The sequence below is a fragment of the Podarcis muralis genome, chromosome 13 (genome assembly GCF_964188315.1).
Source record: "Podarcis muralis chromosome 13, rPodMur119.hap1.1, whole genome shotgun sequence".
Classification (NCBI taxonomy): Eukaryota; Metazoa; Chordata; class Lepidosauria; order Squamata; family Lacertidae; genus Podarcis; species Podarcis muralis.
In genome coordinates, this window is record NC_135667.1 from 19,234,211 (window position 1) to 19,259,614 (window position 25,404).

At 47.3% G+C, this 25,404-nt stretch overlaps 1 protein-coding gene across 1 annotated transcript; it reads right to left on the reverse strand.

The window, feature by feature from the left end:
* Positions 1-333: 333 nt before the first annotated feature.
* On the reverse strand, positions 334-21,696 carry LENG8 (leukocyte receptor cluster member 8). The gene is made up of 15 exons (XM_028751824.2): positions 20,726-21,696; positions 15,970-16,147; positions 15,300-15,419; positions 14,663-14,776; positions 13,718-14,000; positions 12,337-12,493; positions 10,415-10,600; positions 9,837-10,178; positions 9,380-9,508; positions 8,887-9,175; positions 8,109-8,210; positions 6,531-6,599; positions 5,253-5,382; positions 4,351-4,558; positions 334-2,116 (listed from the first exon to the last, which is right to left on the reverse strand). The coding sequence occupies exons 1-15, from the start codon at positions 20,761-20,763 to the stop codon at positions 1,954-1,956; spliced, it is 2,508 nt and encodes an 835-aa protein (XP_028607657.2). The 5' UTR covers positions 20,764-21,696; the 3' UTR covers positions 334-1,953.
* Between the last annotated feature and the right edge of the window lie 3,708 nt (positions 21,697-25,404).

The window sequence follows — 25,404 nt, forward strand, 5'->3', positions numbered from 1 at the left end:
GATGTTTGTCATGACTAAACGGCAAGGATTGCAGGCCACTGTCCCTGTACTGTACCATGTAAGGAGGAAATCTGCAAACATTGCAGCTGACTAGCTCAGAAAGGCTGTAGGCTCCTATGTTCCTCTAACAACCTCCTCCTCTCTCCCCTGTCCCAACACTTTGTATGGTAGGTTTTGCAAGTCAGCAAAGCTAAACACATCACACACACCCCTTGCCTGTTACTTTCTGGGGGGCAGATGAAAACAAGCTAGAATCTCCCTTTGCATGTGCTCTGTTCCTGTGTTTTGTTCCTAGAGACTGCCCCCCTGTTCAATTTTAGACACCAACACAGATTTTCGTTTTCAAAAATTTGCTTTAATCAGTTGGAAAAAGATTCAGAGGTTTCTGTAAAGGAAAAAGGAATCTTTGAAAAATCCAGCCCAAGCCAAAACATCCCAAAATTACACATGTTCAAAAATAAAAAGAGAAAGAAAAGAGGAATTAAGAGCAAAGGAGAAAAGGAGAGAGGGTGAGGAAGGGATTATGAGAAGGCTAGAGACTAAGGGTGGGAAAGAAGGGGGAGAGAGAGAGAGAAATGGGGAAGGGAGAAAGACAATTGGACAATCTTTCAAAACTTTAAACAAAATTGAAACAATGTGAAGGAAGAAAAGTGGAAATGGGGTGGTGCATTTTCTGAGTTTACCTGTAAAGAACTGAGGACAGAGGGAGAAAAATAAATAAATCAATTAAAAAAAAAAACTGAGCATGACAACTCCAGAACACAATAGAAAAGGAGGAGATTGCAAGGATCATCTTGTGTGTTGATTCAATTCCTCTGTGGTTCCTTCTTACTGCCTTGATTTGATTCTCTTTATGTCGCCACATCCACAATGAGGTGCAATTTACAAAGAAGTCTTTTGCATTCTCTGCACAGGAAAAAGTCACTGAAACTGGTAGGAAACACGCCAAGGCAGGCTTTGCTTTGCTCTTCCCCCTCAGGCTGGTTTTTTGATCGGCTGGAGAGGTGGCATCTCTCTTTCTCCCTCTCATGCTCTTTTGGAGCCAGGCCGTAGCTCGGAAGAGGAAAAAACTGAGACAGCGTTAGTTTTTGAGGAGCACAATGGAGAACACAAAATGCGCACACAAAACAACCTGGATTTTTCATCTTCAGAGAAAACCATCTGTTAAACTCATCATTATAAAAGTAGAAAAGCACAGATTTTTTTTCCTCTTAGAAAACAAAGAGTTTTCCTAGCATTATTTACAACTTGTAGCTTCTGTACAAAATCATCATTCCACATATTTACACAAGGGAACCGTTAGTTCTCATGTACCGCTGACTTCTCAAGTGTTTTCCCAGGTGGAATCTAGATGAAATTACGCCTCTGTAAAGATACTCGTGTGGTTTTAGAAAAATCTGGACAAAGGGGTCCCCCTGTAACTTAGGGAGAAATCATTCTAGCTTCCTGAACACTCTTGTGAGGGCGAAGGGACGGCAACACAAGGAGACGGCAGTAAATTCCGCATCTCCCAGTGATTCACTTAGAGATCCCTGTTTCTTTCCCCAACCCTTTATCTCAGCCATTTCTGACCAATGAGTGATGGATGGGGTCTTGCAGCTATGGTCTCTCATGCATCTTGACACGAGGGGAAGAAAAAAACAGATGATCATAAACGGATGCTCACGTATTCCCCAGCACCTCCCTACCCCACTGCTGGCAAAAAACACAATCGTTAGACTGAACTCTCTGCTCTTCTCCGTTCCTGGTGGTCTCAGACGCCATCCGATGTCCTTGGATCTTACCCCTCTTCTCTCCGTGTGCGGCGTGGACAGCGGGAGAGGCGCAGCACAGCTAGGTTCCGGCATGCCCACAGCAGCAGCCAACTGAATCTGGTTTTATATATGTATAAATATATATACATATGTACATAGGTTAAAAACGGGGCAGGGCGGGGAAGTGGGCCTTATACTTTCAGAAATTGGCCAGGACCGCCAAGCTCTGCTTGCAGTCAATCTTGGTGGCGTCGGGACTAGTATACACAAGGGACAGAGCTGCGAGGAAGGCTTGGCACTCCTCCTCGCTCTCGAAGGCCAGCTCTGACACAACGTAGGAGACTGGAAGCACCGGGCGGAAACTGAGGGAGATAAAAAGAGACACTGGTGAATGGGAAAAGGCAGCAGATGAAATCCAGGCTAAGACGACAAGCAGAATCCTGAACCTAACTATGCAATTAGTTACCGTTGGCTACCCTGGCAATGTGAAGAAACTGCACTTGAGAGCGTTTCGTATTTAAGCTCCTAGCCCTCATGGTGGTTTTTAAGGAGAGTTTGAAAAGAAGGGGTCCATGTGGGATGGGCTTTCAATGTGCTGCTTAATTTGTGAAGAGGAGCCAAAGTTCAGCTAGCATGAAGTTGAGTGTGTGTACAGAATTAATTACGAAGATACGGGGCTGGTTGCAATAACTGAGGCTCAGAAGCACATTCTGAGGCCTGCAGGTTATAGTAAGTCCTAAGCTATGAATGACAAACAAAAACTAAACCTACCCCTGCACCCCAATGCAATGGTAATAAACATACAGAGTGAGGTAAGAGAGGCAACTAGCTACACCCAAGGCAGGGAGGAAAGAGTCGTCCAGACTGTACTGGTAAATAAATAGCAAGTTAGTGATGAAGCGCCCACACATCCTGAAAATGTAGAATAGTCAGGACTGGCATTGGGCAGGTATCAGCTCTCCTCCAAGTGGAAGGAAAAGCTTAGAAAAATGTACACAGCTGTGCCTGTGGAGCAAGTGGGAGAAGAAACCCACTTCAGGGAACTCTCCTACGTCAAAGTAGAATTGACTTTATATTGTACCAATTGTCAAAAGGGTGACACCGCAGATGACAAAACATACTAATTTGCTGTTCTAAGGAATCCTATTAGTCGTTCACAACCCTGCACATAATTAAAATTTGCTCCTTCAACTTCATATATTAGGACACAGCAACTGCTCTACCCTCATTTTTGCCCTCTTGGCATCTTTTACCACCTCCTCCTTCTATTTTTGCTTCCTATCTTTTGGGTAAAGGTAAAGGTACCCCTGACCATTAGGTCCAGTCACAGATGACTCTGGGGTTGCAGCGCTCATCTCGCTCTATAGGCCGAGGGAGCCGGCGTTTGTCTGCAGACAGCTGGGGTCAGCATGACTAAGTCATTTCTGGCGAACCACAGCAGTGCACGGAAACGCCGTTTACCTTCCCGCCGGAACGGTACCTATTTATCTACTTGCACTTTGACGTGCTTTCGAACTGCTAGGTTGGCAGGAGCAGGGACTGAACAATGGGCGCTTACCCCGTAGCGGGGATTTGAACCGCCAACCTTCTGATTGGCAAGCCCTAGGCTCAGTGGTTTAGACCACAGCGCCACTTCTGGACTAATGGGCAGTCACCATTGCCACTAATTACCACAGTGCTTTGTAAGCTTTTGGACCTGACAACCATTTTATTAAAATCCCTGTAGACAGAGACCCCCTTGGCACTATAAAGGCTTGTGGCGTAAACTGAAGGAGCATGCAAATCGTATGTGAGCACAAAAACCACCCATCTATACAAGCCCCCTTTTCAGTGCAATGCACACTTGGATTTCCTTTCCTATCAGGATGCAATAAGGCTGCATCCCACTCAAAGCAACAGTGTGTAGATTGTTAGCATCTATGCTCAGATGCACATCCAAGTGAGGCCCAGAGTTTCCAGTTCCAACAAATGATAGCTATGCAAGCGGCTGCCTTCTTGTGCAGCTCTATTTATCTGAACCAGGGCAGGCACTGTGCCATTGCACAGTCCTATTCCTTACCCTGCCTCCATCCCTCTTCAGGTATGGGATGCAGCAGCAGCAACAAAATTAAATCTCACAAGTTTGCTCCTGTAATTATTATTTCTTTCCCATACACCAATTTTGTTTTTTGTCTGGGGCAATGGCTATTTATTGCTTCTTGCGCCCAAATAAAATCTCAATGCTGTATTTCCGGAATCAAGTAATAATAAGATGAGCACTTCAGCTGTTAAGTTTACTTAGATTTCTTAAGTGAATCCAAACAGCCCTAGTGGGTCCTCAACCTGGTCCGTGTTTCACAGCCAAACTGGTATTTAAAACCCAAGGGATCAATGGTGGCTTAAGCCATCTTCCTACTTACCTGTGAAGGACATGGCCCTCTAAGCTACAGTCGCAGAAACACAACCCCCTTTTACCTGCCTCTAGCTACAGGCGACTTAAGTCTCCCTCTTTGCTCCACAACGGAGTTGGGGCAGAGGAGAGAGGCAGGAGAAGGGTGCAAGTGTGAGTCATCTCCCCAGCCCTGACCCCAGGAGTGTCTGGTTTGACTTCACATACGTTTTGATCATGGCTTTGAGGGCTGTTTTCCTCTCTCGCTCAGCAAACTTGTCAATGAGGTAGCCGGACATGCAGGGTGCCTGGCGGTACAGGCAGAAGAAGCGGTGGTAATTGGACAGGGCCCAGGCAGCCCGCAAGGCGAGCGCATGTGCCACACAGGGGTCCGCTTTCATCTCTTTCGTCAAATACGCCAGCTCTGTAGTGATGTCTGGAGGGGAGAAAACAGAGTCATCAAGACTCATTCTCATGCTATAACCTTCCCCGCCCCCATTTGCTTGCTCTCAAATGCCCATTATCTTTGGCTTAAATATACAGGCCTATTCTTTATGCCTACATTTAAGCTTGCTTGGCTTGGTACAGTCTATTAACACAGTTGGTCAAGAATTTAAGCTCTTCTTTCCCAATAGTCTGGAGCCTTTATCTGCTTTTCAGTCTTTTGAAAGCAGGTTTAGCAATATGCTTGACATCCTTCTAGGACTGGCATTGATTGAAAGAACACTAGCCTTTGCAGGGGCAGGCTGTGGGAAAGAGAGGCGCAGAGGCTGGGAATTCTTTATGGGTCTCAGACTACAGTCCAAGGTGTAGTGACTGCATCTTCCGCCTACAGGCACAGTGGCTATAAGGACACATCCACGGGCAAAATGCCACAAAAAAGGGATCCCAGAGTGCCAGAGAAACTCGGCAGACTAGCCTTGAACTACCAGAGACTCCGGCATCCCCTTCCCTCCAAGAAAAATGTGCTAAACAGCAAAGCACAGGAATTGGTTTTCTAATTGCAATTTACAAGTAATATGGGCAGCCTCACCACAAAACTGCTGCAGGGTCAATTCAGATTAAGCTATGACCATACAGGTCTTCCTCTCCACCCATGCACCCCTCCCTTGCCCAGCCCCAACACTCACCCCCTGAGTTTTTTGTGAAAATGTAATAGAGGATGCGGTAAGCAGTGAATTCTCCAACATTCCCAGGGAGGTTCTCCGCATAGAGTGACTTCAGCTGTGTCTGGCACTGGTTGAACTCCTCGTGGTCACCCTAGAGAAGATACTCCCATTATTATGGAACTGTTTCAAGTTGCCACACACCCCTCCCACTCCTAGAGCCAGATACAAACTTGGCAGTCGTGTGCTCACTCACCAAGCCAGAAAGGCTCTGTGCCTTCCCTGAATTAGCACTGTCCTCCTCCAGTGTAATGTGTGAATGGGCTCTTAATCCTCACAGGTTCTCATCTGGCTAGTGTGTGAGAGAGAAACTCTTTGTGCCACAAGGGCTACCTGCGTTGGGAACTCTGACACACCTGCGCCTCCCTCCCTCAAGTTCTGCGTGCAGCAAGTTCTAGATATAATTCAGTTTACTAATATTTTATGAAACAAACTGGGAAACAATCAGTGTGTGACAGGTGAAGGAGATAGGAAAAAGGCAGAGGATAGGCCAGGGGTTATAATGTTTTTGGGCTCTTGGACACACCGGCAAACTGGAGACTGCCATGGGCACCCCACCTGCACAACATTTCTCCTCTCCCCAGCTGTAAACCCCCAACTGCCCCCTGCCCCACAATTCTATGTGAAAAAGGCTTCTCACAAAGGCTTCTTTCAAAACTGATTTTGGGGTGAGGGAGCAGAGGATAGGACCCTGTGGGTGCCAGAAAAGGTCTCTGAGGCTACATGTGTAATCATGAGCACTAAGCTGGCAACACATTAACTAGGAGAACAAGGCACCTATGTCCTTCCCCAAGGCATCTTCTTGTTTTAAATAGGTGCAAGAAACTACAGGCAGATTTATAAAGTTCTCCATGGTTACAAAGTGTCATACACTGATTTTTCCCCCTTACTAAAATTCAAAAGGAAAAGCAGGGATTCTCCAGTTGGTGCATCTGACACGAGTGGTAGCCACTATAGCTCTTCTTTACTGAGAAGGGCAAGCAACACATTTCCTGGGACATGGTTTGAGGAAATGCCATGAAGCCATCTTGTTGAAGCTAATTAGTTCTGGGTCGGGTGATTGCTTCGACCTAAAGGTTATGTACATGGTTCTCCCCCCTTTTCTCCTCATAGCAACCCTGTGTGGTAAGCTAAGCTACAAGACGGTGGTTGGCCCAAGATGACCCAGTGAGCTTCATGACTGAGGAAGGATCTGAATCTGGATTTTCCCCATTCTAGCTGTGACATCCCATTGGCTCTTACCTTCTCCAGTGCTATCCTGGCATGGGTTTCATAGACCTCCACAGTGAATTCTGTACGAATTCCCTGAACCTAAGCAGGGAAAGAGAGAGGATTAGCAAGCAGTTATAGGTCAGTAAATATTTACATATTCATCAATGGCTGAATTCCTTTCTATTTTCCCACAGTGAAAGGAAGGTTTGGAATATACGTGGATAAATGAAGTGCAGGCTGCTTCTGAAGCTATGAAGTTTAGGAGACATGTCGCAGCCTCCTGCAATGGGTGGAGAGACTTTTTTGGCCATGCATAAAATGCTCTCGTAACACCGCCCCTTGGCAAATAGAAGCTTCTGCAAAGCATTGATTCCAACCTGATCTTCCCTTCCTTGTTCTTGCATGATTCACGGATACAGGTAGTAACCAAACCAGAAGCAGAAATTACAAAGTAAAAGCATAAAAGTGTTCTGATAACTCAAATGAAGCAGGCCAGCAAGCCAAGGAGGTGGCTCGAAAGCAGAGTTATTTTAAACCAACACAAAAGATAATATAGATAATCTGTTACCTCCTGCTGACAACTCTAATACGGCTCCCCCAAATAATTTATCTCCTTCGCTCCCCATCCCCAAAAGTAACCAGCAACCCATGTTAGAACTTGGAAAGCTACAAAAACTACATTAAACAAAAAAGTTGGACCTTTTTGGACTAGCTTTACTCTACTGTTGATGCCACCTGCTACTGTGGAAGCTCCAGAGGTGATGCAAGGCCCTTTGGTGATTATACAAAGCGGCAGGCCTGTGTCACCTTGGGGGGCTTCCAGAGTGGCATTCGAGTTCATCTTGGCTATTCACATGGCTTCAAACAGCTGTTCCCTTTCTTAGTACTTAATAACAAGAAAACAGCCTATGGCAGAAGGCTAACATGAATAAATTGCTATTAGCTGTTGCTCCACCTATATTATGTCAGAGCTGCTCAACCCATAAAGTAACACAGCAGTTCACAAAGGGCACATGTCTTAAAAGCCATAGGAACACAAAAAGTTGCCTAATTTAAGTGTTCCTTACACAAGTAAAGGTACGGCCAAGTACAGAACCAGGGAAACACTCATAAACATTGAACTGCAGAAATACAGCTTGTCTTGCACAGAATTGGGTTGACCTCTGTGACTTGCATAAATTGCACACTTCCAAGGCCCTGAAGCAATAGCCCAGCTATTTGCAGAAAGCTGCTCTTTCCACCTCTGGTTTCTGATAATTTCACTAAAAATCTCATTGCCAGCACTTCCAGATCTAGTTTTATAAAAAAGAGAAGCAGAATCTCAGGACACCAAACTGTATTCGGTACCAAGTTTCATGCTTGCACCCCCCCCCCAAAAAAAAAACAAAAACAAAAAAAAAAAAAACCAAAAAAAAAAAACCACCCCACAAAAAACCTACAAATACACATGTACTAATCAGGAGACATGGCACCCGTTGCGGAGAATTCAAATGCACCAATTCCCTTGCCAAAATATGAAGATCTCTTGCCTAGTCAAGTCTATTACAGACACGGCAAAGCCCTCCACCCTCACCACCTCTTGCCATTCAGTGCCTCAAGAAAGCTTACAGTGAGATCTTGCCGTATGGATTTCATCTGTTCACAAGCATAGGCATAATCTTGCTTCTCTTTCCAGTGAGATTTCACCATGGTCAATGATTTTTTAAGCACCTGGGAGAAAAATAAAATAAAAGGTTAAGTTAAAGAGACTTCTGCCAAGCATTAGCTGACAAAGCTGCTCAGCCTTGGAGAAACACCTTTGGAATAGGAGCAGGTAGGATGCTGAGTGGTGGCTGGGTGAGAAAGCAATGGCAATTGCTACCAAGGCTGCAGCACCTGGCATTACGGAGTTTTAATACAGGGTTCCCCCCTTCCCAGGCCAGCATGCTCGTTTATTATAGCACTTTTATTTTGCACTTTCCAATCAAATTAATAACCATCATAATCAAGGCAGCTATCGGTAAACACAGTTCCTATTCAATAAAACAGTACTTTGCTCCTTACAAAAATATGTGCACCCTGGTCTATCTCATCCTGCCATCAGTATGTTGTATGTTTCCATTTGCCACTCTTTGGCCTGTGGGCTCCTGTACCATATACATACACATCACAACCTACTCTATTAGCTAAAATAAAATAAAATGCTTCTTCCAAGCCTAATTTTAGGAAGGGGAGGAGCCCCTGTGGGCACCAAGAAAAGCTTCTGCAGGCACAACAGCTGCCCCTTATCATTCTATCAGTGGCCGTTGCCCATAAGCGAACACAGAAAGGTAATATGTCCAGGTGGAACAGCAGGAAGGCACAAGGTAAGCTCTTGGAGAAGACTCCACTGCCTAGGGTTACTCACAGACACAGGCCGGACAGTAGAGGGGTCCGGTGCACAAGTGAGACGCAGGTAATGTTTGGTGATCTCCTGGCAGGTGCCCACAATTTTCAGTTCGTTCCAGTCGAGTCCATCAGAGCCAGTGCTGTCAAGGCTGTTGATCTGCAAAATGAGGGGCTCCAGGCGCAGTTTTTTGAAAAGGCTCGCATGCTGGAAGCGGGCTGCCCGCCGCTCCTTCTTGAACTCTTTCTCAGGATCTTCATAGTCCATGGTGTTGCGCTTCCGGTTGCGCTTGGAAGGGCCCTGATCATGCCTGCAGAGACCAAAATGAAAGGGTCACCCCTGAGGAAGGAAATGCTATTCATGGGAAATACCCAGGTCCTCTGTGGATCAGACAGAAATATGGTAACCCCTCACAGCTGCTCCTTCTCTCATGGTCTTTCACTCACTAATCTAAAAACCAACGCAAGCAGCCAGTGAATATGTTGAACTTTGGTTTCCCACCCAGCCAACCTACCTTTTCCCTCGCTGAGCTCTCATCCGGCCTCGTTCCATGTGGCCTCCGCGACCCCGGTTCTTCTGGGTGTTCCTGCGGCCACCCAAGCGACACTCAGTGCCGGAATAGGAACTGTCTGAATCAGAATCACTATTTTGAGAGAGGGAGAAGGAAAGTTAAGGTGTTTCATCTCTTAACTCTTCTATGCAAGTCAAGGTCCTATATTGTAATCAGCTTCATGTTACACCTGCCCCACTAGCTCTTGTGAACCTTAAGGCTGTTTGTACAATCATAAAATAACCTGGTTTACAAATTAGCCCAGCTAATTTTCCTTTTAAATTTTCTAGCTCTTACACCGAATACAATTCTGTCGACGTTCAGTATATACCACTTAACCAACACACCCCTTAATGACCTGGTGCAAACTAGGGAGAGCCCAAGAAACAGTCTCTGTTCCCATTTTGCTTCTTTTACTTACCTCCGTCGGAAGTGGCGGCTGGGAGACCGTGACGAGGAACGTGACCTGGAACGTGAATCAACACTTGAGGATGAACTGTTATCCTTCATGAAGACATTGCGGTTTCCGAACTTGGTGGGAAAGCCATTTCCGCGAGTCCGACCAGCCCCCGTTCCCCCTCCACCTCCTCCACGCTGTGGCTGAGAGTTGCCACCACCACTTCGCTGTTGCTGCTGCTGCACCTGATGCTGCTGCTGCTGGGAAAGGCTGGACTGCATGGAGTTCCGTGGTGAGTGGAGAGAAGACACCTCCCAGCGCTGCTGTTTCTTCTTGGGACTTTCAGCCATGCTGTCTCGGCCCAAGCTGCAGAGAAAGCATGGGACTGATAAGTGCTCTGGATGCAATCAAGTATTTACCCACATGCACCTTTCAAGGAAAATCTGCCATGAAAAACAATGGCCCCCAACATGCCTCTCTCCAAACGCCCTGGATCTCACTCAGAATAGTGGGGACAGCAAAACTAGCAATAACTAAGATCAGTGCTCCCAAGTCTGAAATCAGAAATCCTATGTAACATGCCTGGCTTTGCAGCTACTTACCCTGGAAGTGGCTCTCTGCTCCAGTCAATTGTATAGGCAGTGCCATCTTGCAGCCTGGCTTGTAGAACTTCCTTGAGCAGCTTCTCAGTGCGGTCCTTGTCCTCTTCCGACTCGCAGGCAGTGAAGCAGCGTTGGACGTACTCCTTCATATCTGGTGGCCAGTCTTCTGGCTTCCCCGTTGAAGAACTGCAAGAAGAAATGTATTTATATTTCAAGGCTCCAGAAACATATTCTCAGTCGTGCTAAGCCCTTTATTTAGGCCTTCAGTACACTTTGAAGGCTTTTGACATGTTTAAGTAGGAGGCAGAGAAAAAGCGAAAGTTTTGGAAAAACACCATCTTATACCTTCAGACTACGTCTAACTGTGTTAGGTTGGCAAACATGGCAGCAACCAGCATTCTGAAACAGAAAGAAACCCCTCACCAAGACTCATGCCACTCTTCAGGGTATGGCCTCTCTGAAGCATTACCAACACGGTCCAAAGTTTTTATGAAAGAGACTACAGTGGTACCTCGCAAGACGAATGCCTCGCAAGACAAAAAACCCACTAGACGAAAGGGTTTTTTGAGCTTCTTCGCAAGACGATTTTCTCTATGGGCTTGCTTCGCAAGATGGAAACGTCTTGCAAGTTTGTTTCCTTTTTCTTAACACCGTTAATACAGTTGCGACTTGACTTCGAGGAGCAACTCATAGAACGTGGTGTGGTAGCCTTTTTTGAGGTTTTTAAAGACTTTGGTGATTTTTGAAGCTTTTCCAAAGCTTTCCCGACACCGTGCTTCACAAGACGAAAAAAATCGCAAGACGACAAAACTCGTGGAACGAATTAATTTCGTCTTGCGAGGCACCACTGTAATCTATATTGCATGGTAATTTCTTCTGAGCCAAACTCGTTTTGAAATTCACTGAACTTAGCTCTTTCAACACTATCTCACCAACAGTTTGAAGGCCACATCTTCCTATGAATGCATCAGCTGGGGATGGACCAACCTCCAGAAAGAAATGAATGTTTTAGAGGCTTCAGCAATGAAACACAAAAAGCCTTTAAGCAATCTTCTCATTTAGTACTGAAAGGTGCTAGCTAGCTGCAAAGAACACCTGGCTACAGAGCATGCCTGGAGTGCTTCTCAATGAGGAAGGAGGCAGTGGCAGCTAGAACTTAGTTGGGGCTCTCAAGGAAGGGCAGAAGTAGGCTCAGTGAGGGGCAGGGCGTGGGGAGAAAGTACAGCAAGCCAGAATGAGAGGCCTAGTGGGCTGCATTCAGGCTGCGGAGCAGAGATTCCCATCTTTGCATGTACACCTCTGTGCTGTGAGAACTTTAGGGATTTGAGAGTGAGACACTATAGTAAAAGTCCAAGAGCAGCGATGGCCAAGCAAAAGGCAGCATTGCTCCCAGGCTTCCCTCCTAGCATAATGGCATCCTAGTTGGTGAAATGGGGACCAGATATGACCATGATGTAGAAATCTCTGGTATATTTAATAATCTGGGCTGGATTGACGTGAACAGATACAAAGTAAGTAAGGTGCTTCATTTCTACAGGCTGAACATCAGCTGCTGTTCTGAATCAGAAACCTTGGGTTACAAGAAACTCAGCAGTGCACAATCTTAATTATAGCGGCAGCAAGAATGTTTGCTCCCAGAAACCCTACACTGAAACCAAGCAACCAGGTGCTTTCCAGCCTCTTCCTAGAACTAGAAGGCTAGAAACATGCAAAAACGAAAGTGAAGTATTCCCAGAAATATGGAACAATCACTGACACTAAACCCCCCCCCCCACACACACACTGATAGCACAGCCACAGGCAAGGGGATTTCTGCAAGCTAGAGATTTGCTTGCCACCATCCCAGTTTCCTTCCCCTTACTAGAAGTGTGAGAGCCTAACAACCAAACATAAATACGAAAAACCGAGGAACTTGTGCACACCTGTGATTGTGGCGTTTCTCAGAATTCTGCTGGGAACCAAAGTTGCTGTGTTGTTGTTGCTGCTGCTGCTGCTGCTCTGAGGAGTTGAAGTTCTGATTTGTTACCACAAAGGGACGTTTTGGTAGGTTGAATTTCAGACCACCAGACCCAGGTGCTTCTGTTGGGAAAGAGAGGGGTTTTGTGGTGATTCTTTTTTGGAATTTGGCCTTCAGCCTCCTCCAGGCACAGACTTAAAATGCCATAAGGGAGACTCTTATTAGTTACTGTGGCCACAGACAGTAAGTGGTACCATTCGTCTCTGTAATACTAGAGAGAAACAGCAGTTCCTTTGAGTAAACACAGCAATAAAGGAGTATTTTAACTATTTGAAAATGCAGTAAGCACTCCAACTAGTCAGGACTGGGTGCCAGGTCTTTTATAAGAAAAAAGAAATCTCCTTCCCATTGAAATCAGCGAGACAAGAGTAAAGACACAGCTAACTTACTGCATCAAACACCTAAGTGCAACTATCTCAATTTTGATCGAATGAGCTTTTTGGGTGACTGGGAAGGGCTTCAACTTGCCCAAGGGGGTTTCCTATCTTGCTGATTCTCCCTTCCAAGCTCCCTCATGTCACTAACCATGTGGGTCTAGAAGGCTCCCAACTCTAAAGAGCAGCTTTTTGGAGGATTCAATGGGCTGCAGTAGGAAATCCACATTGCACGAGAACCAGTGTGCTGTAGTGGTTAAAAACGTGCTGGAATAAGACAGGAGACAGCCTAGATTCAAATCCCTATGAAGATCACTGGGTGACCTTGGGTCAGTCACCGTCTTTCAGCCTAACCTATCTCACAGGGTTGCTTTGGGGGGGGGGGGGAAACAGGAAGAGGGAGAACCATTTTCATCACTCTCAGCTCCTTGGAGGAAAGGTGGTATGTAACAATATGCATGCATGCAGAAAAGAAGCTGCTTGTGTTTCTCAAGAGTCCAAGCCCATATATTAAAACTTTACTAAAATGGTATCAACAGTTCACAATTCTTGGCTGGATTCAGTGGCTTCTAGTACCATTTCAAGCAACTGACAAGGCTTGACTTTCTTAGCTTTCGTTAGGCTTTTCCACAAGGGGACCCACCACCCAGCAAAGAGCAGTGTTCAGCATCCACATGTCTGCAGCACCCTCTCTTCCCTCAACCTATGGTGTGAATCTGGTGATAGGTGTTTTTCCCCCCTCTAGCACAGGGATTGCCAAAAACACTCTAAAAGATGTGGACCAGAACTTCTGTCGGCCCCACTTAGTGGAGCCAGGGGTCTGGGATGGTGGAAGCAGCCTTCCAAAGCATCTGCAGGGCACCATGTTTGCTGCTGCTGCTGCTGCTACTGCCCTGGCCCTTAGAAACTCACGTTTCATGCGGTTCCACAGCTGGTGTCCTTTCTTGGGCTTGGCGGCATCCTGGTAGGAATGCTGCTGCTGGTTGTACTGGTTTGATGACTGGTTTTGCTGGCAGTGCGGCCCTCCAGGAGGCCCCCCCTGTTGCTGCTGCCCCCCAGAGCCCATGGGATGGTTGCTATGTTGTGAAGGATGGCTGGGGTGTTGCATAGGGGACTGCGGGGGATTGGGGACTTGCATCTGTTGCTGTTGGCCTGGGTAGGACATCCCTCCATCTTCCATGCCTGGGACTGGAGGCTGAGAGAAAAAGGAAGGCAATTGGCACCATCACCGTCTCTGGAAGCCGCATTCATGGACAGTAAACATTAAGGGTGCAAGGCCTCAAATCAGGCAGGAGTCAAATACACCATGGCTTCACACTTCTGCCTGAAAACCTAGAACCCCGGCCTCCCTTTTTTCATCCCCTCTCAGAACTGGGAAGGAAAGTCAGAATCTGTTTTGAGCCCCTGGCTGCACAGAATTGTTTCTATGTGCTGTATTTCTTTTGCATCACATCCCAGTCATTAACTACCATCACCGCAAACTTCTGAAGCAAGAATCTGAAAGGCCAAAAAACCCAAGTCATACTGTCAAACTGCACAGCACAATACAGAGCTGGCCTTGCCCACATCCACGGTAGCATCACACCCAAAAGAATTTGGATGAGTCAGACTAGTTTGGCTAGACATGTGGGAAGGCAAAGAATTAAAGCTCATTTCTTCCTGCTGCCTTTAATACAGGCAACACCCTCTTTTCCAGAGAAGCTGTTTACTATTGGCAGCGAAAGAACAGATCACCCAACAGCCTTTCTGTAATCCACAAGCCATCTTCAGCTAAAATAGCTCTTTACAATAAGAGATAAGACAGTATTTGGAGAAATTACTTAGGGGGAAACTAAATAGAGTTTAGGTATCCATTACCTGGTTCATGTTTCCCTGATGCTGTCCAGGAACTGGTGGTTGCTGGGATGCTGTGGAAGAGTAAGAACCTGGAACACCATATTGTCCAGGAGAGCCATACCCAGGGTAGACATTCTGTGGGAGAGCAAGCCATGTAATCATACCAGAAGAGACATATTCAACATAAGGCGGCACTTCACATGCAATATAAAAGTTGGCCACTTCCCCATGCCTTCTATACGGCAGTTCATAGTGGTGGCCAGAATCTCACTTGACTGAACAGAGGGCTTTTTTTCTTGCCCTGCCTTTCCTGCCCTCCAAGACCAAAGGGTTTCACTCAACAAGCTTTCTATCCATGCTGACATCCAAAGACCTATTTCCTTCGATATTGCTTTGAAACCGCAGACTGCAGAGAAGGTGTGAAACTGCACACCTTCTCTGCAGTTTGCTTTGCGATTACCCTGTTGATTTGGTACAGGATGGAGGGAGGGCATAGGTGAAGCCCAACTGATGCGGTGGGGACTGCCTTCCCTTCCTGCCCCACCTTCCGAAATTCTAGGATCCCTGCTGCAGATGTCTCTCAACTGAAGAAATGGAGTTACGAAGAACAGGCGTTCTGGGAGGGAGCTTAGGAGGCTGGCCAGCAGCTGTTACTTACCATAGGGTAATAGTAATTATAGGGGTAGAGGTAGTTGTACTGCTGGTACCACTGGTAGTATTGCTGCTGTTGCTGCTGCTGTTGTTGCTGCTGCAAGGATTCTCCTTGTTGGGCTGCATACTATAGAAGAAAAGAGCACAAATGTGTATCATAAAAGGATGCTCGCGAATTTGTTTGACCTTGTTGACATAGGAGCTAGGCTAGCTGTCCAGTCACTCCAGGATCTTACTACTTTAGTTTCAGAATGACAGATTTGGTTGTGTGTCTGTCTGTCTGTCCAGTAATACAATCATGCTACCCAGGCATCCAAAGTCCCAATAATGCAGACACCAAATCTGTCCCAGAAAGCTGAGGCTCCTGGCCGAGTCTACACCCTCCCCAAATCAAGAAGAATCTGATCTTCACACTATGGAAGACATGCCAACAAAATGCTCGTAGCATTCATGCTCATTTCCATGCAGTTACAGTATACTTTAGGCTATGGAGCCTTGGCCAAAGCCTCCCCTTTGGCTTCTGAGCAGAGTTCCAGCTAGCAAGTTAAGATTACATTTCCAAAGGTTTGTCAAAAAGCAGACTTGCACATTATGAAAGCTGGCAAAGAATTCTGCAACCTCTTGGATTACTCCAAGATGCCTTTCCAGGCAGCTGAAGAAATATTAAACCTTCTTACCTGTGCGTTAGCCTGTCCATTGGTGGCACCTTTGTTATTGCCAGAGGCAGCAGCAGCACTGGCCTTACTAATGCTAGCTAGTGCTTGACGGGCCTTCTCCCATTCGGGGTTCTCATGCATAGGGCCTTCCATTCCATTCTCTCTGCTGCTCCCGTTGCCCAGATTGTACTGGGGAGCCCTACAAGGTGACATATTGGGATGAAAGATTAGTGAATTCCAGGCTCAGTTATTACACAGCCCATTATTATTATTATTAATAAAACATTTAATTGAGCAGTGTTCTCAGTTTCTATGTTTGCCATTCCTTGATCATTCTTCTGAATTTACAGGACTGAACGCTCAAGGCGACCCAGTGAGCCAGTATCATTTGAACCCAGATCCAAATCCTCTCAATATTCACAGCTAGAGAGTCTCACATAAGTAAATTATACTAGGTTCATGTCACAGTACTACCTTATAAGCTATTCCTTTCCAGCTAAAGCATCTGAAACCATTCAATTGATCAGCATCCAGAAGGTGTGACCAGGATGCTCATAGCACATTGCCACCCATCAGAAGCATCAACACTGAAGTTTAAGGCCTTCTAGGTCCGGGATGAGGGAACCTGTGGCACTCCATTTGCTGTCAAACTCCCAATTCCCACCAGCCTCAGCCAGCATAGCCAATAGTTAAGGATGACAGTAGTTGTGGCCCATATATGGAGGCTAAAAAGGCTCCCCTTTTGTGTTCAAAACTCTCAGTAATTTAGACCAAGGCTGACTTAAGCCCCTTCAAATCAACGGCAGCTAAAGGGCCCTGGCAACAGAAGGCACCACATGCAGCCAGGTAGCTGACTCACAAGGCCAATAGAGGCCCTTTGTGACATCAGACCAGTTCAAGGACTGATAACTGAAGCAGCAAATGCAGAAAAAACAGACACTGGAGGACAGCTGTTTCCTCCCTTCTGAAAGCCTTGTGCTCCCACCCTCTTGGATTTGAGACAATTAATATTCTAATCTGAACCAGGATTACCTGTAAATAATCACTATGCAAGATCAGGCAAAGTCTTTGTTTTATTTTCAGGACAACTCTCAACTCAACCTTGAAATGAGCTCCATAAAAGCTACTAGCCTGCAATCTCATATTTCTATGTTGACCATTTGTAGCCTACGCACAAACACACCAGGTTTTGTGTCCTTCTACTTGGTTCCCTTGAAACCACTCTTGCTCCCCAAAGTAAGGCTGGGCATTTGATCAGTCCAAAAAGATCCAGGTGAACTGATTGGTGAAGTATTTGCAAAAAATGGGCATATATTTTTTAAACATTAACTGTATTAGAACAAAAAAACCCCTTAAGTTGTCCATAAAGTTGGCATGTATACTAATTACATAAACAAATTAGTTAATAGGTTATGGTTCCACAATAAGTGTGAACAAGTTTCTAGACTCTAGACCTCTCTCACACAGGAGCTTGACAGAGCAGACAGCCAATCACACAAAGTAGGCAGACTGGTCTCTGCTACAAACAAGTTGAAATTACTGGTGATCCACGGGTGCTACCTTTGCCAGTGATGACTATGTTCCTGTTTGAAGATGGCTACACTTATGGCAGATTAAACATGGGTAAGCTCCCTCACTCCCAGGCTTTGCTAATAGGTGACACAATAATAAATGGTGATTCCTACATAGTGCCAACTTAGGCTTTATCTGACTGTGATCAAATAACTAGTTGCCAACAGACAACAACCAACCATTCGACTGGCAATCCTAGGAACTGGGCAAGTTGCTGTGAAGCTTGCCTTAACCATGTTATTTTTTCCTGCTCAAAACCACTACTAGATCTTTTTGCATTTAGAAAGCGGGTGGTTAACCTATGGTCTTCCAGATGTTGCTGAACTTCAACTCCTATCAGTCTAAACCAGAATGACCAATAGTAAGAGACAATGGAAGCTGTAGTCCAGCAACAGTTTGGGAGACAAGCTTTGCCTCCAAAGTAGAATAAAATAAGCCAGCTTTTCTGCTGTTGGTTTGTTTGATTTGTTTGTTTGCATTTGACTTTCAATCATTTCTAAATTTGTTAGATGCTCTGAAGGCCCACAGGCACAAAAAGTAGTCTAGAAATACTTAAAGAAAACATTCATTTAGTACAGGAATTTATATGCTGCTCTATAACCAAGTTCTCATGAATAGTTACAACGATTAAAAGGAAAGAAAACACAAACAACTCAAGAACAGAATTTGTCCCAAAAACGTAAAGAACCTTACTTAATGAAAATGATAACAAAGCTTTTTTTTTATTGCCCCAGGGACTACTTTCTGCAGAGGAAATGCAACACTCACCCACATTTGATGACTAAAGGAAAAGCAGAGGCCTGAAAAAGGCAGGTGCTATACATTTGACACTCTGGTCTCACTTTCCTTCCTCCTGAATGTCCTGTTACAGTCAACTCTGCAAGACCAGCAGACTTGTGAAATCATTGCCATTATGATGTCACAAGGTGAAATTATGATCTCAATGACCAAAGTCTCAAAAACATGTTTAGTTTGGGATGTGTCCTTAATACAACTCTACTGCTGTTATAGCTGGCCACTGGTCCTATATCTCTTCTTAACATCCACATTTCCCCTATGAGATGACAGCAGGCAGTTACCATAAAATTTGTCAAAACATCTATGCCAAATGCATCTCTTCTGCACTGGCTAGCCAGCAAATTTGGTACACAGTATTTGGGTTTCACTTCAATTTCCTGTTATGTGCACATAATTTTGTGGGATTAAACTTGATTTCTCATTCTGCAGAACCAGGGCCAGCAATCTTGAGCCAAGACCTCAGACTTTACCTTCATCCAGAAAGCTGTTATAGCTGCAAGCTTTCATCTATGAGAGACCTAACCCCTTCTGAGCTCTGATCAGTATCTCTTCTTTCCTCCACAAGCCTATCCAGCCATAAAACTGATCTCAATTTGCTCCTCCACCTGATGCTTGAACCTACAATACAGCCTTACATTGAGCCAGACCACTGGCCCATCAAGCTCAGTGCTAACTAGCAGTGGCACTCAGAGGTATCCAGCAGGGGTCTTCCCTAGTCCTCCTGAGAATGGGGGGGGGGGGGGTAGGGGAGAGAAGGTACAGTGGTGCCTCGCAAGACGAAATTAATTCGTTCCAAGAGTTTTTTCTTCTTGTGAGTTTTTCGTCTTGCGAAGCACGGTTTCCCATAGGAATGCATTGAAAATCAATTAATGCGTTCCTAGGGAAACCGCCTTCAGACCAGGTCTGGGGACAGTCTGTCCCCCGACCTCTTCTGAAGGCTGGGTGGGGGGGGACAAGGGCTTTTCTTCCCACCGCCAGCCTTCAGAAGGCTGTTCTGAAGGCTGGCGGTAGGAAGAAAAGCCCTTCTCCCCCCCCCACAGGACTTCAAAAGAGCTGCGGGAAGTCCGGCGGGGGTCCAAGGGATTCCCTCACTGCCGCCTGCGTTTAAAAGGACTCTGGGGAAAGCAGCGAAGCGCGCTGCTTTCCCCGAGCGCTTCTAAAGGTGGGCGGCAGTGAGGGAATCCCTTGGACCCCCCCCCCCGGACTTCCCGCAGCTCTTTTGAAGTCCGGCGAGGGTCCAAGGGATTCCCTCCCAGCCCCCGCCTTTAAAAGCACTCCGGGGAAAGCAGCAAAGCGCGGCGCGCTTTGTTGCTTTCCCCGGAGTGCTTTTAAACGCGGGGGCTGGGAGGGAATCCCTTGGACCCCCCCCCCGGACTTCCCGCAGCTCTTTTGAAGTCCGGCGAGGGTCCAAGGGATTCCCTCCCAGCCGCCCGCGTTTAAAAGCACTCCGGGGAAAGCAACAAAGCGCGCCGCGCTTTGCTGCTTTCCCCGGAGTGCTTTTAAAGGCGGGGGCTGGGAGGGAATCCCAAGGACCCCCGCCGGACTTCCTGATGCTCGGGGAAAGCAGCGCGCTTCGCTGCTTTCCCCAGAGTGCTTTTAAAGGCGGGGGCTGGGAGGGAATCCCAAGGACCCCCGCCGGACTTCCCGATGCTCGGGGAAAGCAGCGCGCTTCGCTGCTTTCCCCAGAGTGCTTTTAAACGCCGGCAGCGGTGACCATGCCCCACCCCGTCCCCGCCGCCCGGCATCGGGGCATGGTCCCAATGGCGGGGGGCGGGGGGAGGCGTTCCCGCCCGCTGCCCGGCATCGGGGCATGGTCCCGATGGCGGGCGGCGGGGGGAGGCGTTCCCGCCTGCCGACCGGCATCGGGGCATCGTTCCGAAGCCCGGCGGCGGCAGGAGGAGCTGTCCCCGCCCCGCCGCCAGCCTTCGGAGGAGGTCCGAGGACAGCAGGGAAGACGCGCTGCGCTTCCCCGCTGTCCCGGAGATTTCCCTATGGGCTGTCGTCTTGCGAAGCAAGCCCATAGGGAAATTCGTTTTGCGAAGCGCCTCCGCGACGGAAAACCCTTTCGTCTAGCGGGTTTTCCGTCTTGCGAGGCGTTCGTCTTGCGAGGTACCACTGTAAATTCTTCTCTGGGTTTGAATTTTAGGTACATGGAATTTCAATGTTGGAAACGAACCTATTTCCTTAGTCACACTCATCTGGTGAGTTAATATCTTTTAACAGCAACAAATTCCTAGCCCTTTTAGGTTGAGAGAGATAACAGCTTGTGTTACAGCCTGGAAAAGCTGGCTTCGTATTATTCCAGCCACACAGCAACATTGCTGCATCTTAAAACCACTTGGCGTACCCCAAATTTCTCCTTTAATGACACCCCACCGACCAAGTTAAAATAAACCGCTGCAATCACCATTCCGAGGCACGCTGGTCGCCTAGATTGGCAGCCATCCTCAGGTCCGTGGAACCGACAGCCGAAACCAATCCTTTCCCCGGCGACCTTCTCTTGGAGCGACTGCCCGCCCCCTTTTCTTCTTCTTCTTTTCCACAAGTAGAGGCCAAACAAAGGAAGTTAACTGGGCGAGATGAACATCCCGCTCGAGGCACCGCCGCCACCTGGGGACGCCCCTTGGGCACCCTCGACGCCCACTTCTAGGGCGCCCAGCACAGGGCGAGAGGAGGGGGCAGGAAATGAGGCTCCCGAAAAGCCAAAATCCTCAAGAGTGAAAGGTCAGGGGATCTCCCTCTGAAGCCCCCTCCCAGTAAGAGGAGCTGTGGTCTGCAGAGGCCGATGCGCCCTCCTTGCCGCCCCAACCCCGGGGTCTAGTATCCTGCGTACCCCCGGCTGTTTTTTAAAAACGGTACCCCAAGTTAAGAGTATTTTCTCTCCTACCCCGCCCCACCAACGCCCCCCTCCTTTCCCTGGCGAAAGAGACCCCCTGCCCTTGTGCCCCCTCCCAGCTGGCAGCCCCCCCCACAAAACTCAGGGGTCCCCCTCCCGGCCTGCCCACCGCAGGCCAACCTCGCTCTCCCCGACTCCGCTCGGCCTCGTCCTGCCTCCCTCAGTCGGCCGCTTCTTCCCTCATCCGGGCCTCGCCCCCTCCCCCCTTCCTCTCTCCCCTCAGCCTAACAGGGCGGAGGGAAAAATAAAGGGTGGAAGCGGCTCTCTCGGCCTCGCCGTTGCTGTGGTGGCGTCGGGAGGCGAAGCGGGGTGGCTTTTCGGGTTTTTTTGTTGTCGTCGTCGTTCTCCTTCCGGCGCCACAGCGAGAAGCGCTGCAAGGCCGCTGGGTCTCCGCGCTGGCAGAAAAGCCGGAGAAGGAGCCTCTCGCTTTTCCAAAATGGCGCCCGCCGCCGTCTCCGTCTCGGTCTCCTCCTCCGTCTGCTTTTTCTTCCTTCCGGCGGCTCAGCAGGAAGAGGCGGGGAGGGAGCAAGAGGCGTTCGACGCTTCGTCCTGTCAGTCAAAAGTCTTATTGCGGCGCTGAGGGGAGGAGGTCTGCGCAAGTCCGGTAGTAGGGAGGCACGGGCACCGGTTCTTGGCTCTGGGCCCTGGGTTCGAATCCCCGCCTCCCCCCGCATCTGTTGGTAGGTCAAAATGTGCCAAGTAGGTACTGCCCCTGAGACGACGAATGGGATCAAAATGGAAACATGCAGGGTCGCTAATAGACATTAAAATGGTTTTAGACTCTAGAGGCTATTGGACTTCAACTCCCATCAACCCCATCCAGCATAGCCAATAGTAAGGGATGATGGGAGTTGGAGTCCACATCTGAAGGGCAACAGCTTCCTCCTTCCTGTTTTAGTGCTCGCTCTTTTGGAGAAAACTCTGATGTTGGGTACGATTGAGGGCACAAGGAGAAGGGGATGACAGAGGAGGAGATGAAGAAATGATATACAGTGGTACCTCGGGTTACATACGCTTCAGGTTACATACGCTTCAGGTTACAGACTCCGCTAACCCAGAAATAGTACCTCGGGTTAAGAACTTTGCTTCAGGATGAGAACAGAAATTGTGCTCTGGTGGCACAGCGGCAGCGGGAGGCCCCATTAGCTAAAGTGGTGCTTCAGGTTAAGAACAGTTTCAGGTTAAGAACGGACCTCCGGAACGAATTAAGTATGTAACCAGAGGTACCACTGTATCTGAATTGCCAGCATTTTTCTTAGCAAGGCTCCTCTGGCTGTGTGATGGGCAGAACCTCAATAGACACATCCTGTATTCTATCCTGGGAAAGGTGAAGTAATAATGAAGATAGTGTGACCTTTTATGCATGTGCAGAAGATCCCCTGGTGTTTGCTGTAGGTAGGACGCCCAAGGCCCACCCTTATTACGATATTTATAACCTATCTTTTCCTTCAAAGAGCTCAAGGTGGCTTGCTTGGTTCTTCCACCCCTCCCCATTTTATCATCACAACAACCCTGGAAGGTAGAACAGATGAGTGACTGACTTACCTAACATCACTCAATGAGCTTCATGCCCATTAACAACATGGGGACCACTTTGTTTCTGTTCCTTTTTTTTTTAACCACATACATGCACCTTGCTAGAGAAGCAAACTGGAAAGGGAGGTCATTAGGTTGACCAGTTGAAAAAGAGAAGGCACCTTGAGCTGTTGTGTAGTAGAACATGTCAGTTTGCATTCCTTAGTACAGAAAGTATTGATCTGATGTGGAGAGATCTTTCCTATTCTAATTACAGTGTACCTCAGGTTACATACGCTTCAGGTTACAGACTCTGCTAACCCAGAAATAGTACCTCGGGTTAAGAAGTTTGCTTCAGGATGAGAACAGAAATCGTGCTCTGGCGGCGTGGCAGCAGCGGGAGGCCCCACTAGCTAAAGTGGTGCTTCAGGTTAAGAACAGTTTCAGGTTAAGAACGGACCTCCGGAACGAATTAAGTACTTAACCCGAGGTACCACTGTAATTCAAGAGGGTTCTGGAAGCTTATCTGTGAGAAAGAAACAAGCAGAAGGTTCATGATGTTTGGGGTTATTCCTTCAGAGAAGCTGGCTTAAACTGGTTCTGTTATCTCTTCTGTCAAGATCATGGTGACTATAAAAGTAAGGCCAGAAGGAGCCTGGGTTTCACTTTCTCTTTCCCTTCTGGTGTGGTGTTCTGTACATAGTATGCTATAGTGTTCAGGTTTAGACTTATTATAAGTTATTGTAAGTTGAAGGTAAGTCTGCTGCAACTGGATGTTTTATGGACAGTGCCAATCCTGAATGTATTGGATTTGTGCCCATTATGCTCATCTGCCTTCAGTAGCAGTAAAGCTCTGCTGGATGAAATACAATTGCCTCTGGTCTATTTTTTGGGAATCCTGCAACATGTTTTTTACTCTGCTAACTATATGTCGGAGTTCTGCTCTGGTACAATGAGTAGAATTCCATGACAGAACAGTGCTTCTGAAAATACCTGATAAGGTGGACTGGCAGTCCCCCCATGTACCAGACACTGGTACCATATTTGGTTCCTGAAGCGTCCCACCCAACCTGGGCTAAGGTGGAGTTGCCACAGACCCACAGCTGATGGCTCCTTTGAGTAGCAGTAGTGTAGAAAAGGGAATATCAGCTTGCATGAGAAGGCATGCCTGGGAAAATCTTCTATTTTCTGCACAAGTATTAAACAGGAGCCCCGCTCTCTTTTTCACTTGGGTCACCCCCTGACCGTTTAAATAGAAACAAAATGGTTCGGGGGCCACACTCTTGAGAAGGAATGAAGCAAGGCACCCATCCCCTCTCCCCCTGCCATCACGGACTGGGCGAGGTGGGGAAATGATAGAGGGCTCAATAACAGGAATCGCCCAACATCCTCATCTCCTCAAGAAGAAGCGAAAAAGGAGCTATTATCACAGCAGGTGCAAGAGTGAGAAGGAGCATTTGAGCCTTTTGCTGCTTCACTAAATTTAGCTTGGTTGAATCACTGGGAGAGAGGAGCAGCTGGCTGCAGAGGATTCGTGTGTGTCTCTGCTGTCTCTCAACGTTGTTGTTTTTTTAAAAGATGCCTTGCCCAAAGCTGGGGAGGGGATGCTAGTTGTTTGTACAGCAGCAAATGTAAGACAGACCCCTACACCCAGTGAATCGGGGTGCATAATTCAAAGCCTCTGTTTCTGTGTGCCCTAATTCTAAACTTTGAAAATCCAGGTTGCGCTAGCTGATTTTTAGTTTATTTTCCATTCCTGATTTGCAGTTCACTGTGTGTTTTGCACTGGTTCCTTTAACGCCAAGCTCAGGTTGTGGGAGCCCACAGGAAATGGAGCCAGAATGGGCCCCTGAGAAACAAGAGGGAGGTGTCAGAATTTTGGTTTGCAGAAGTACTCTATACCTGATCATCACTGGAGGTGAAGGTCTCCTGCAGATATAATCTTATTAGAAGGTCCATTCCACATAGACCTCTGGTGTGGTGGCACTTATTCCTCAGCCTCTTGGGCTTGCCGATCAGAAGGTCGGCAGTTCGAATCCCTGTGATGGGGTGAGCTCCTGTTGCTCCGTCCCAGCTTCTGCCAACCTAGCAGTTCGAAAGTATGCCAGCGCAAATAGATTAGTAGGTACCGCTGTGGTGGGGAAGGTAAACGGCGTTTCCATGCACTCTGCCTACTGTCATGGTGCCCCGTTGCGGCAGAAGCAGTTTAGTCATGCTGGCCACATGACCTGGAAAGCTGTCTGTGGACAAATGCCGGTTTCCTTGGCCTGAAAAGCGAGATGAGCGCCGCAACCCCATAGTCGCCTTTTGACTGGACTTAAGCGTCCTGGGGTCCTTTCCTTTTTTTACCTTTTTCATTCCCTTCCCTTGATAGGCATAGCCTCTCATGTTTTTTCAACACTGACTGAGGACCTCCCTTTTTCAGCATCCCCATCTCTTTTAAGGTGTTTTTATTGTTTTATCATTTATTGTTTCCCACCCTGAACTCCTCTGGAAAGAAAGGCAAGATTTAAATCAGTAAGATAAATACACAAGTCTTTCAAAAACAGCTATGGGAATCACTTCCCTCCCCCTGCCCCAAATAGCCCAATCAATACAGAAAATAGCCAAGGAATGCTAACTTGATATATACGGCAACATTTTGTTGCAGACCCCCTTGTCAATACAGTTCTACT